General features: G+C 39.6%; 2 protein-coding genes and 3 non-coding genes across 6 annotated transcripts; 1 reads left to right on the top strand and 4 right to left on the bottom strand.

Annotated features, from left to right (window-relative positions):
- Positions 1-565: 565 nt before the first annotated feature.
- On the bottom strand, positions 566-6,195 carry nop56 (NOP56 ribonucleoprotein homolog). The gene is made up of 12 exons (XM_041980757.1): positions 6,100-6,195; positions 5,330-5,419; positions 5,131-5,245; positions 4,693-4,857; positions 4,267-4,465; positions 3,611-3,798; positions 3,107-3,258; positions 2,784-2,884; positions 1,963-2,111; positions 1,652-1,773; positions 1,308-1,427; positions 566-1,056 (listed from the first exon to the last, which is right to left on the bottom strand). Exons 1-12 carry the CDS (start codon positions 6,100-6,102, stop codon positions 748-750), a joined length of 1,713 nt encoding a protein of 570 aa, XP_041836691.1. The 5' UTR covers positions 6,103-6,195; the 3' UTR covers positions 566-747.
- Positions 1,523-1,590, bottom strand: LOC121637596. The gene has a single exon (XR_006009902.1). It is a non-coding gene; the product is annotated as a small nucleolar RNA SNORD57 (small nucleolar RNA).
- LOC121637600 lies at positions 3,335-3,465 on the bottom strand. The gene has a single exon (XR_006009906.1). It is a non-coding gene; the product is annotated as a small nucleolar RNA SNORA26 (small nucleolar RNA).
- LOC121637597 lies at positions 3,925-4,060 on the bottom strand. Its single transcript, XR_006009903.1, has one exon. It is a non-coding gene; the product is annotated as a small nucleolar RNA SNORA51 (small nucleolar RNA).
- A 2,387-nt stretch (positions 6,196-8,582) lies between the features above and the next one.
- mlnl (motilin-like) lies at positions 8,583-12,074 on the top strand. 2 transcript variants are annotated; one of them, XM_041980303.1, is made up of 5 exons: positions 8,583-8,665; positions 10,412-10,542; positions 11,512-11,613; positions 11,715-11,820; positions 11,983-12,074. In XM_041980303.1, the coding sequence occupies exons 2-5, from the start codon at positions 10,423-10,425 to the stop codon at positions 11,988-11,990; spliced, it is 336 nt and encodes a 111-aa protein (XP_041836237.1). In that variant the 5' UTR covers positions 8,583-8,665; positions 10,412-10,422; the 3' UTR covers positions 11,991-12,074. The 2 variants fall into 2 exon arrangements, with proteins under 2 accessions (XP_041836237.1, XP_041836236.1); XM_041980302.1 differs by lacking the exon at positions 8,583-8,665 and adding an exon at positions 8,763-8,813.
- Positions 12,075-12,206: the final 132 nt, after the last annotated feature.

Below are 12,206 nucleotides of genomic sequence, written 5' to 3'. Positions count from 1 at the left end.
TGGAAGGGTTCCTGAGATCATGCAGTAACTTTTAGGACAGATTTATGTACGTTTCTAATTTGAAGTTCATGTGCATCAAGTAGTTTCAGCCATGTTGCTTGCTTGTCTCCAGATTCACATCTGATGTGGATGATGGAAGACTTGTTTTTCTGAAAGTGAAAAATCGAGTTTTTCCTCCAGTTTTAATTTCTGAGAAATGCAAATGTTTTTATTTCCATTTCACACAATATCCCAACTTTATGGATCCGGGGCAGCAAGACTGAGTAAATATAAATTTACAATTGAGTTCTTTCTTGTACAGAAAGTTAATTGTAGACAAACCCTGCTGGGACTTTATACTTGTGGTGTCTTCAATGTGCCTTTATACATCTTTGTTTGAAGGCTAGTTTCATTTTTAATATGCATGAACTGTTTTATGTAAAGCCCATTATGTTGCTTTATGCATAAAAATGCTTTATACAAGTTTGATTTGTAGCTCCAACTACAGACCACAGCCTCTTAGCTTACCTGGGATCCCAAATCATGTTTAAAGCTCTTCAAAAGATGAAAGCATATTTATTAAAGCTTAATGCATCAAGAGTTTATTTACAAAATTTAAACAGATTTCAAGGCACAGTTATAAGGATTAACCATTTGACCTACTCTGAGGTGGCAGGACAGTAAGACATAAAGCAGCTAACATAAACTAGCCTTGGATAAGTAAAAATAAAACTGTACACAAATAAAGATTCAGTCTCTGCCCAGTTTCTAATCTGCAGCCTTTTTCTTTTTCTTCTTCTTGTCAGATACAGCCGTTTGTGGAGTTTCTTCTGCTGCCTCAGCATTTTTCTTTTTCTTCTTAGCTGGAGTATCTGTCTGTTCTGTTCCGTTATCTGTTGCTTCCTCTGCTGGGGCCTCCTCCACCTCAGATTTTCGTTTCTTCTTCTTCTTGGCTGAAATCTCCTCTGCCCCGTTCTCTGCAGCAGCCGCCTCTTGTTCCTGGACCTCCATCTCCTCAGCTGCTTGTTTCTTCTTTTTCTTCTTCTTCAGAGCTGTTGTCTCTTCTTCATTCTCAACCTTCATGCCAAAGAAAAAGCAGATTCAGGAAAGAATAACCAACAACCCTGCTCATTTTAACAAGACATTAGAACATCATCCTTTAAGTGGCTGAAATGTGTGACTCTCTTCAGTGATCAAGCCCATTGATTAGGACTAGCCAATGGTTCGGAGTCTAGATATTTTAGCATGTCGTACACTGAGAAAGGACCACGTGAGGGTCATGCCTCAAATCAAAACATGCCGTGACAGATACTGAAATCAAAGCCTACCTCAGCTTCACCGTTTGTTTCTCCATTTGCTTCGAGTTCCTGCAGCTTCTTCTCTTTCTTCTTGCGTTTCTTTTCTTTCTTCTCTAGTTTGCGTTTGATCTCAGCTGTAACGTCTGAAGCCTGAAAAGAACAAAAAGGCATGAGAACAGACTAATAACGGACTGAGGAACTAAACCTGCATCAATCCATCACGTTTTCCCTCAGACAGTAAAGCTGCATCAGGCTCATTAAATCAGCTTTTACCCTCACTGGGATGTCAGGGAAAGACTTGTCATCACTTGCAGCAGTAAAACAGATTAAACCCATATTTAAAATATGGAAATGAGCTTTACAGGTATGCTTACCTCTTTTACAGCCTCCTTCATGACGTCCACATTTTTCCGAGGTACCTCGCCCGTCTCGTAGAAAGACAGTCGCTCCTCCACCTGTTCACGCAGCTTGTCACCAAACACACTCGTGGGCACCTCTGTAAGAAATTTAAACTAAAAAGGTCAACAAAAAGCCAATAGGTGTTACAAAATGCTTCAAAAGACGTGGCTTTGCTCAGTAAGTTACTTCTCAACATCAACCCGAAGGATGAATACTGTTGACGAAAAATAGGAGCATCATTGCAGTTTTGCCACCAGAGCTGTGAACAAACATGGCAGCCACTCACCGGAGAAACAATCTATACGCGAGGCGATGGTGCACTTGTTTGCCAGATATCTGGAGATACGGCCTTTATTCTTGGCAGCTGCACGGCCAATAAAGGTCGAGTGAAAGATGAGACCATACTTTGGGGTGTTGCCACGTGTCTTCAGGGCTCTGTGAGAAAATACAACCACTTACCACCACACAACTTTCTGGACAAACAGTCAGGGAAATGCACTTTATCCAGTTAGAAACACATAGAATCTGAACCATTGAGGTAGTTGAAGCAAAATTAGTTCAAAGTTAAACATCTGGCCTCATTACTTGCAATGATCAAGAAAGCTTAACCAATAGAAATGCAGTCTAAACTCAAACTGAGGCTCAGGCAGCATTATAGAAAAGCTGCAGCCCATAGGTTCATGTATCTGATGCCAGCAACCAAACAGCACCATCTAGTGGACTTTTCTACACATTACAGTTAGGAAAACTGCAGCTGCAAGCACATCCGTTATCTGGTGTCCATTGCAGTGAACACAACAATAGGCATCTAACAACCAATACAATGTTGCAGACCCACACTGAAATCCTTTGTTCAACATCTGACAGCCATCATCCTGTTTGGATTCTTATGTGGTAAAACAAGCATTCAAATCAAACTCTGGTACTTTTCCAATTTTCTACCTCAGTGCTGTGAGTGGATGCTCAGACCATGGGGGTGCATTAGGATGAGAGGGATCACTCCAAAGAAGACTTTAAGACTTCTTTGGTCACCCTGCTCTGCTCCAGCCCAGCCCTGCCATCACTGCAACCACATCTTTCCCCAGCAGGGAGGGGGTGCCCCAGTACCTGAACAGGGCCTTTTCTGCTCCCAGGATTTGGACGGTGGATGCGGGGTACTTGGCCAGGTTGGTTAAGCTTCCAGCATGAGAAATCAGACGAGCTCCAACCTTTAAAAAAAAAAAAAAAAAAAATAAGAACAAAGTCAGTTTTGTACCATAAAAAGTTCCTATACAAACATGGCTTTGAATTTAGACCAGATCTAGTCAAATAATATGAGGACCATCAGCACCGGATACATTTCTCATCAGGGGTCAGGGGATTGACAGATTTTGGCATAACATCACTGGTCCTGTGTCATGTAAAACACAGATTTTAAAATGGGTGCTTACCACTTCTCCAATTAAGGCTGCCAGGTTTGGTGCCACCTGGCTCATCTTAGAACGCAGGTACTCTTGCAGCTCCAGCCGGTAGGCAGCCAGAGACACCACACGATTGGAGAACCTCTCTATGTTGATCAGGTCAATGGGGGAAATATCCATACCTGTAAGAAAAACAACCAGCAGCCTTTGAGCAAAAGCAGACTTATACTAACATCTCTTATACCGGCAGCGTTATGAGGTTGTTTCTCCCGACAGGATCCGCAGTGAGGATCGATGCCTTCACTACAGGTTTATGAGAGAGTTTCTCTACCCCCCTGTGTTAGGCACCAAGGACGATTATTGGTCCAGGGTGGGCAAAAAAGGGGTAAACCTGATGCAAGTCTCCAACAAGTCTCTTTGGAGACCACATTTAAACAGGCGCTTCAAACTAGCACACTGGTACTGCTTCTTTAAACATACATCGGTTATTTCCTCCTCTGAAAACCTAGAAACAGTAGATTGTAGTGTACTGACCCATAGAGGAGCGTGACGCCTCCAAGATGGCCTGAGCCTTGGCACCGTCCATCACCACCTCTTCTAAGCTCTCCAGATTCTCCTCTGACAGCTCCTTTCTGTTGCCAATGAGCTGAGCCAGGCGGCAGTACATAGAGTTATCTGACACAATTTTGATAAGCTCTGGGAAGTGGTAGCCATACCATTCACTACAAACAAAATACAGAGAAGGCATTAACAAAGTTAAAAAGCCACTGCGTCATTCAGGCAGCAAGAGATGGAGACCACAGTAATGATAAAACACACCAACATCATGTCTGGTTAAATGGATAAGATAATGTCTCACCCAACAAGAATGCCTTGCCAGATTATAGCTGGCAGAGCACAAATGTTAGGAGAAGCTGCTCTTCCTCCCGTTTCTATACAGACAGCACTCTGTGGTGCACTGCCTGCGGTAAGCATTGGGAGGATGCTCCAAGAAGAATATCTTATTTGCAAACAAATGCCTAGCCATCAAAGGCACTATCACACCTTTCCAGTGTAATAGTGTTATTTTTTTTTACTCAATAAATGTTAGCTATGACAGAAAAACAAAAATAAATAAAATTCATTGAATAATTCAGTTTAATCTTAGTTTTGAGCAAAACATCTTTCATATGAGGATTTCAGAATCTTACCGAACACGCATGGAGAAAGTATTAATGTCTTTGTCAAGCTGATCCAACAGCGCAATTGACTGGATGATCATGTTGTCTGCCCTGTTGACATTAAACTTGACTTTCGCTCTGGAGTAGCTGTGACCAAGACCCAGCTGTGCCTTGGAGGCAGCCTGGGCAGTCAGACCCTTCACCAGGGAGTGGAAGTGCAGACGCACACCTGCCATGACAAAACAAAGGGTTTGTTTTGGGTCAAGAGGAACAGTGTAGGAACACTAATAATCTGGTGGCTGTTCAGATTTTCAGTATGAACCTTCATGAGTTTCAGCATCACAAGAGCACATCACAACAGGCCACATTTACAATAAACTAGAATGAGCAATACATGCTGACTGAATTATGCTTCTGTCCTGTTCAAATATATTAGGGTAAAGATTTTTTCCTCACCTCTGGTTATTTCAGCCACTACACCTCCAGTCTGGATAGAAATAGTAAATTCTTCTTGTAAAGAGGCCCCAATCTTGGCATCAGAAACCCCCAACACAGCCTTCTTTTTCCCAGATAGGGGGAGGTTTGTCTCCAGGAACAACTTGAGATCAGCATGAACCACCCCTGCAGACAAAAATATAATTTATTGCTGATGGAAAATCATGCAATATATTGATTAACCCACACAGAAATTATCTCAACCAAAAGGAAAAGAAAAGAGCAGAAGTCACATTTAACATGGGTTTACAGAGCACCCTTTTCCCTCAGATGTTCAGGGTTAACATTAAGCTGTCAGCACATTGACTCAGTGGATTGACAGATTTGAAAACATCATTACAGCCGAGGGTGGTTAAATCTTAAAAAAGTAACAATAAATAAATAAATAAAAACACTTGCCTTCAGAAATGGCATTCATGTTCTCCAGGGCAGCCTGGGCTGACCTGAAGGGGAAGAAGGCAGCCAAGCTCACCATGCTGTTGAACTTTCCAATGCTCAGCACGCTCTCCTCGACCTGTAAAACACACACAGCTGGTAATCTTTGCTCTAATTGAAACAAAATATTAAGTATAGCACAGAGAAATGAGGCTAGACCCACCTGAGGTAGCAGCATGCCGATCTCCTCCACCTCTTTGACGGCGAATAGCGCGTAGCCCGCCGCATGCTCGAATAGCACGTGCAACAAAACCTGCACAAGGCAGAATGTCAAAGATGAAGAGAGGGCAAGACAGCTACTAACATTAAACAATATCGCTGGCACAACCAATGAAGATTTTCGTCGAAGCTTTTTGTACAGCGGAAGTATTTACCAGTCTGCACGTGGTAACCAGTGAGGTACAAGACATCCTTATTCGGGGAATTTTCGGTCAACCATGCAATGTTGTATTTAAATTATATACACTGATGCGTTATCTAACTAATTACAACATGTTTATGTACTAATAAACCCTGTACACATAACCACGTTGTGGTCTTCAAGAACCCACGTGTGACTTGGGCCCACATGAACAAGCTACAATTGCTAGTTTGTGCTAACAGCAAAGCTAAAGAACTTACCACCTATTTCTGTATATAAGCTTATATTGAGCATTGCTATGAATACTTAAATATGACTAATAAAGTTGCCCCAACTCTTACATGTTACATCTTTAAGTAGTTAAAATGCAAATAACTTTCAGACACTGCTGCTAGTGTTAGCCACGGAGGGAGCTAAATGCTCTTCTAGTATTTAAAAGGCCTTCAACAGTAAACTGAATTTTTTTGCATTTGTTCTCTTTAAGAACGTCCGCAGTTTAAAAGGGGTTGCTATTTTATTAGTTAATTAAAAGTTTGTAATTAGGTACAGATCGTTAAGATTACTTAACTTACCATGATTGAGAAACTTCAGCAGCCGCACACTGTGCGTGTCTGCTCTGCTGCTTCGCACCCGATGAAAAAGACGTGGTCGCGTTCAGCAAACTGCCACATGACCCACATCCCGCGATATCTTTGTAACACCGCGAGATTGTAGTTGGATAACTCACTGTGCCTAGTTTCAAAAGCTGAAGAGCACATAATAAGAATGGGCAATTTTCTCTCATTATAGTGCCATTCTTTTATGGTACTTTTTCATCTACATCGATACTTTTTCCCCTTTAAAAGATCACATGACTACATGACATGACAATAATATATTAATTGCAATGGCAACATGAAATATGAATGAAACTCATGACAAAAATACTTGAGAGAAATGCTTATAAAATAAAAAAAAAAAAAACACAAGATTATTTATATTATTTAAATTGAATATAACAAAATGTGATAATACAATAAATATACAATAATAAACCATAATGCACAAGAAACTGCACCCTACACCAGCAAAATCTTAAATATTAACACATCACTAACATTAGCAGCATCATCATGACATTATGACATTTGATGGATTACCATAATCATGTGACACTGTATACATGACTGGTTTTATGATAATTTTATTACCTAAAACTCTGAAAAATGAAAACAAATAGCATGTTCTGAATCTGTATTAACACAGAGGTATTGTAATATTAAAAAGAATCAAATTGATATTTTGACTAGCAGATATTTTAAAGTATTGACTCCAGAGTATCAATAAATCCATCCCTAACACACATATATGACATCACAGGCAAATATTAATATATGATTGTTAGTATTTTTAATAAAAGAAACATATACTAAGAAACATCAGTTGCCAAACCACAGCAAAAATCTGTTGCCAAATCACCAAATGTCCCATCTTCTGTTCAATCTGCTCAGTCTCAAACTTATTCATTTTATTTGTAATGTCTGTACATCCAGCACACTACACATATAGAGACACTTACCACAAAAATGCCTGAAAACAAACACGGGACGATTTTAAAGCAATGGAAACTATGAGGACAAAACACCACCCTCCGAAAAACAGGCAAAACCTACTACTACTTCTAGCTACTGTAAATAGAGGCAAAAATGTACTCAGAGACCTTTTTGTCTTATAATCTGTCCATTTTTAGCCTTTGATATATGCACCTCTCTTTTCTATTTATACAAATTACAGACGTCTACATTCAGAAGATTTGGACATCTAAATTATAATGAAGCATTACTTACACTGCATGAAAAAAATCTAAAGTGATTGGTGATGAAAAAATGTAATAAGAGCTCATGCATCACTGTGGCAGTTATATTAAGTGCTGTAGAAGCTGTTTAAAGCTGCACTCATGTACTTGACTGACCAGAGGTGATATTTTTAACAACTTTCTTCCACATAATATTCTGAAAACAGCATAAACCTAAGCTGCAATAATATTTCACCACCATACAGGAAAACAGTTAAGTGCCATATTTAGGAAAACATCAATAAAGCCCTTTAGAGTCACAAAGTTCCCAAGAAACAGATGCATGTGGATCTCTGTGTGCACAAACACTTTTTATTGGCAGGTCATAAATGTTGCTTTGTGTTATATAACAACGTAGAGCAGAAAATTTATGAGTGACCTCCTTGGACAGATTGTTTCCTGCCTGTGTTTTAGTATTCAACTCGGTGATCCAAATGAAGGTCTCGTTCAGACTGAGCAAAGCACTTTGTGTTCTGTAAAATGTGTTCTGATATGGGTATATTCATCTTCCAGCCAAGCTATGATCGTGCAAATATGTTGTTTGCTGCCAAGTGAGATGACATGAGGTTTAATAACCCTTTAATGCAGTATGTATCATATTTGGTGCAGACAATTTTTGAGACCTTTTTGCATCATTTTATGGTAAAAAGTTTACTGAAAACCTTACTGAACTCAATCTGAGACTTGTCTTCTGCCCTTTGGTGGACCCCTTTTGCACTCCAATAATTCTGACAGATCACAGAGTAATGAACATTAAATATACAAAAATTTATTTAGTCATTTTTTTTTCTAACATTTTTTTAAAGGGCCAAAAGAAAGACTTCAGGTTAAAAAATATAGAATTTTCTCCCAAATTTTTCTTGGGTACTACTTTAAAGGGATAAATGAGATTAAGTAACCTCTTGTGTGCTGGTTTTTGTGAACAGTGACAGATAATGCACACTGCAGCATGTAGAACACAAGCAGACTATACTGACAGAACCAATCACTGTCCACACACTGCAGGGTAACTCATCAATGTGTTCATCAGTCTTGTCAAAAGCTACATCAAAGCAGCATGGTGAGCTTATTGCCCTAATAAAAAAACAAGATTCCAGAGTAATGTCCGTGTTTCCAGGAACATGGAGAAGAGTCTTTGAAGGAGCTTGTTGAGGAGCGGATGGGAGGGAGGACAGTAAAGAGCTTTGGGATCAGGAGAAGACTTGATATAAAGGCAGTAGGGGCAAGCTGATGCTCAGACCAGTGGAGCCCTGCTCTTCTTAAAAAAAACACTTCTTCAAGCAACTGACTAAGGCTGACAGCACGTGAGTGAGATATGGCTTCTTCTGCCGCTCTGCTTCTCCTGCTGTCCTGTCAGGCTTTCCCTCTCACTCTGTTGTGTTACTCCTGTCGTCCTTGTCTTTGAAATCCTCTCTCCATCCGCTCACATTCGTGCACAGAGTTGCTGCTGTTGTAAGTATGGCTGCTTCACTTCAGCTTCTTGTCTCTCTTCTCTGTGGAAAAGTTTGCTGTTCTGCCTCATGGAACCCTTTTCTGTCTTATCTCCGGCCCTGTCTCTTATCTATTGGCCAACCCGTCTCTTGCATAAGCATTAGATCCTTTGAGTCTTTCTCTTTGGTATTATCAGTTACGCCTCATGTCAAATATTGACTTATTTTTACTGTCACGTATCTTCCCCCTATTTAAAAAACAAAAAGAAAAGAAAAGCATCTACTATGTTCTGTAAAGAACCTGGTCTCAGGGGTTGTGTACCCCACAGACTTTATTGTACACCTCTCTGAACCTTCTGCTCTGAAAGGACAGGGCACTAATGTGTATACGCATGTATAAACTGAAGTTTTAATCATCGGTCCTGAAGACAAGAGAGGTCATTTTAGCAAAATTACTTCATTTTAATCCTTCTGGTTCTTTTTAACTCTGAGCTGGATTTCATTCCAAATATCAGAAATGTCACAAAGACAAGATTTTATAATCTTAAAAACATTTCTCTCTCTAGCTGCTGATACATGCGGCCCTGCTCTCTGGTCTTCCCAAAAAGTCTATTTCTAACCTACAATTACTCCAGAACCCAGCTGCACTTGTTCTGATGAGGACCAGAGGACCAGTTTTAAAGTGGCTGCATTGTGTTTCAGGATAGATTTTAAGTTTCTTTTGGTGGTTTATAAATGTCTGAATAGTCTTGAGCCTTCTTATTTATCCGACCTACTGTTAAACTATGAGCCCTTGCGCACCCTGAGGTCCTCTGAGGCTGTTTAGTCGTTCCTAAAGTCAGAAGCAAAACTTATGGTGAGGCCTTGTTCCATCATTAAGACCCTCATCTGTGGAACATCCTGCAAAGAACCTCAAGGCTGCTGAGACTGCTGATGTTTTTAAAGAGAGGCTTAAGACCTACCTTTTTAGCTTAGTTTATAGATGAATAGTTTATTTGTTTGTTTGTTTATTTATTTATTTGATAACTTTTTAAAATTGATTTTACTTATTAAAATATATACTTCCCTGCTTATTTTAAATTCCACCTATTTATGTAGCCTTCTGTTGTTCTTGTTTTGTATAACTCATCCACATTGTTTTTATGAACTCCTTTATTTATATTTGATACCTGTTGCTTTTATTTGGTCTTATTGTTTAACATCTTTAACTCCAGTGTTTTCCTCATGGAGATCCTTCACGGTGGGGGCTATGCCTGCTCCGTCTGCAGGGTCATTGCCGTGGGGATCACCCTCCACTGGGTGGCTCTGCCTGTCCTGATCTGTGTGGTTTCCAGTGGTGGTGGCTTCGGTGGTCTTGAGTGCGCTGGCTCCTGGTGTGACAGCAGCATCAAGCCAGATGTTTATTTCCATAATAATATTCAGATGAACAGAAAGAAGGGTGGGGGGGTAAAATGCATGTTGTGTGTGTGGATGAGTGAATGTGAGAGAGATTATTATCTGGTGTGTTTTTTATTTTTTATTTTAGTATTTGGGTGTTTTTATGTAGAGCACTTTGTGCTACTTTTTATATGAAAAGTGCTTTATAAATAAAATTGGTTTGATGTGTGTATGTGTGTGTAGGAGAGGGCAGAATGAGTATGCGTGGAGCAGTGGCCGGTTGCGTGGTGCTGACGTGCCTGCTGGCGCTTCTGGCTGAGAGGACAGACGGACACATCACATTCTTCAGCCCAAAGGAGATGATGCTGATGAAGGTGAGCAGCTTGTGTGCAGAAGTAGTGCCGGAGCAGTCAACCCACCGATTAGCTATCACAGCTACAAAAGAAATCAATCAGCTTTTTTTTCTGGTTTACATTTAAGAACAAATTTCTATAATATCTATTGAAATTTTAGAATGAATTGCTTTTGCTTGATTGTAAAATAAGTATCTTCAGGGTTTTGACCACTGTTTGGTGAAATTTTAGAAAAAGCTTGAGGAAATTGTATTTATTTAAATTTGTTAAGGGACAACAAGCTCAGCCTCCTCCCCCAAACAGAAATTAATCGGCACATTGATCAGAATTCAAAGAAAAGATTTCTCTCAGCTCTAGGCTTTAATTAAACATGAGCTGTTAAAGGAAATTTTAACAGTTTTTGTTTCACATCATATCTTCTTGTAGCTTTTCTGGATCAGTTTAAAAATATGATGGAAGTTTCTTGTATGAAAGTTTTGGGAGATATAATTTCCAAATATTGTGAACAACACTCCGTTTGATCCACTGTCCCCTTTTTTGTACTTGGTTCCAGGTTCTCAATAAGCAAAACTTGGCCATTTTCTGTGTCTTATGTAGTAGAAAATGACCCATTTTTAAGTCGTTTCATTGCTTTACAGACACAAAAAGATATTTGATGACAATGACTTCAGCTTGATGACATCTTTCCACTTATTTGCAAACCTGCAAAGGCATGCAGCTAATCAAGAACTGTCAATAGTTTTAAGAGTTTATTTAATTTTGTATTGACAAAAGCAAGAGAGAAATGATAAACCGAAACACACAATTGTCAAAATGTTTTATATTTGCTTGCAGGACCCCTCAGCACCTATAAACTGTCAGCAACTCAGGAAATTAAACATTTATCCCTAAAGCACGAACTAATATCTGATTCTCAAATGTTCATTCACATGGATACAATAGAAAATCTTTGCTCCATGTCTCTTCTGTGTTTGTGTGACTGCACTGTAGGAGCGAGAAGGTAAGAAAGACATAGAGCCTCGATCAGAGGACGGTCAGTTTGAAGAAGTCGCCATTCAGCAAGTTCCTCAAATGGAGCATAATGGAAATCCTGTGAGAGCACATGCCCATATCACCCTCTCTACCATCATCATCCAGGCTTCAGCAGCAAAACTTGCCTCACTGACGTTTGCTTTGTGCATGTTTGTGTCCAGGATAAAACACTGGAGATTGCCGTCCGTCTTTCACCCAAACAGCGGAATCATGTGGCGCCAATGCTTGAAGAGTTCATCCATGAAATAGTAGAAGACAATCAGAAAGGTATTTAATTGGTGCATGGTACAGTTGAAATGGATATAAGTAAAAAAAAAAAACACATTTTAACTTCTTGATTTCTAAAATAAAGATGAGTAGAAACAGACAGGAAATAAAGGTTTTGTCAGAGAAATACTTGGTGACCATAATCTTTTTCTGTCTCTGCAGCCAAATAGCGAAGCCGAGAGCAAGAGGGGATGAACACTGTATAAAATGTTCAGAACAAGCACTGAATGCTTAAATGTTTTGTTGTATTTTAATGGATTAGTCAATAAAGGAAAGTGATTGAATCATTGTTTGGAGCTTCTGTTGTAATTCCTGAGAGAGTGTATCAGATTGTTGGCCACGTGGTGTCAGCATCTGGTGTCTCAACAGTTTGATGAAAAGAAAAC

This window comes from Melanotaenia boesemani, chromosome 3 (assembly GCF_017639745.1).
Source record: "Melanotaenia boesemani isolate fMelBoe1 chromosome 3, fMelBoe1.pri, whole genome shotgun sequence".
NCBI classification, from domain to species: domain Eukaryota; kingdom Metazoa; phylum Chordata; class Actinopteri; order Atheriniformes; family Melanotaeniidae; genus Melanotaenia; species Melanotaenia boesemani.
This window is presented reverse-complemented; position numbering and strand designations above follow the sequence as displayed.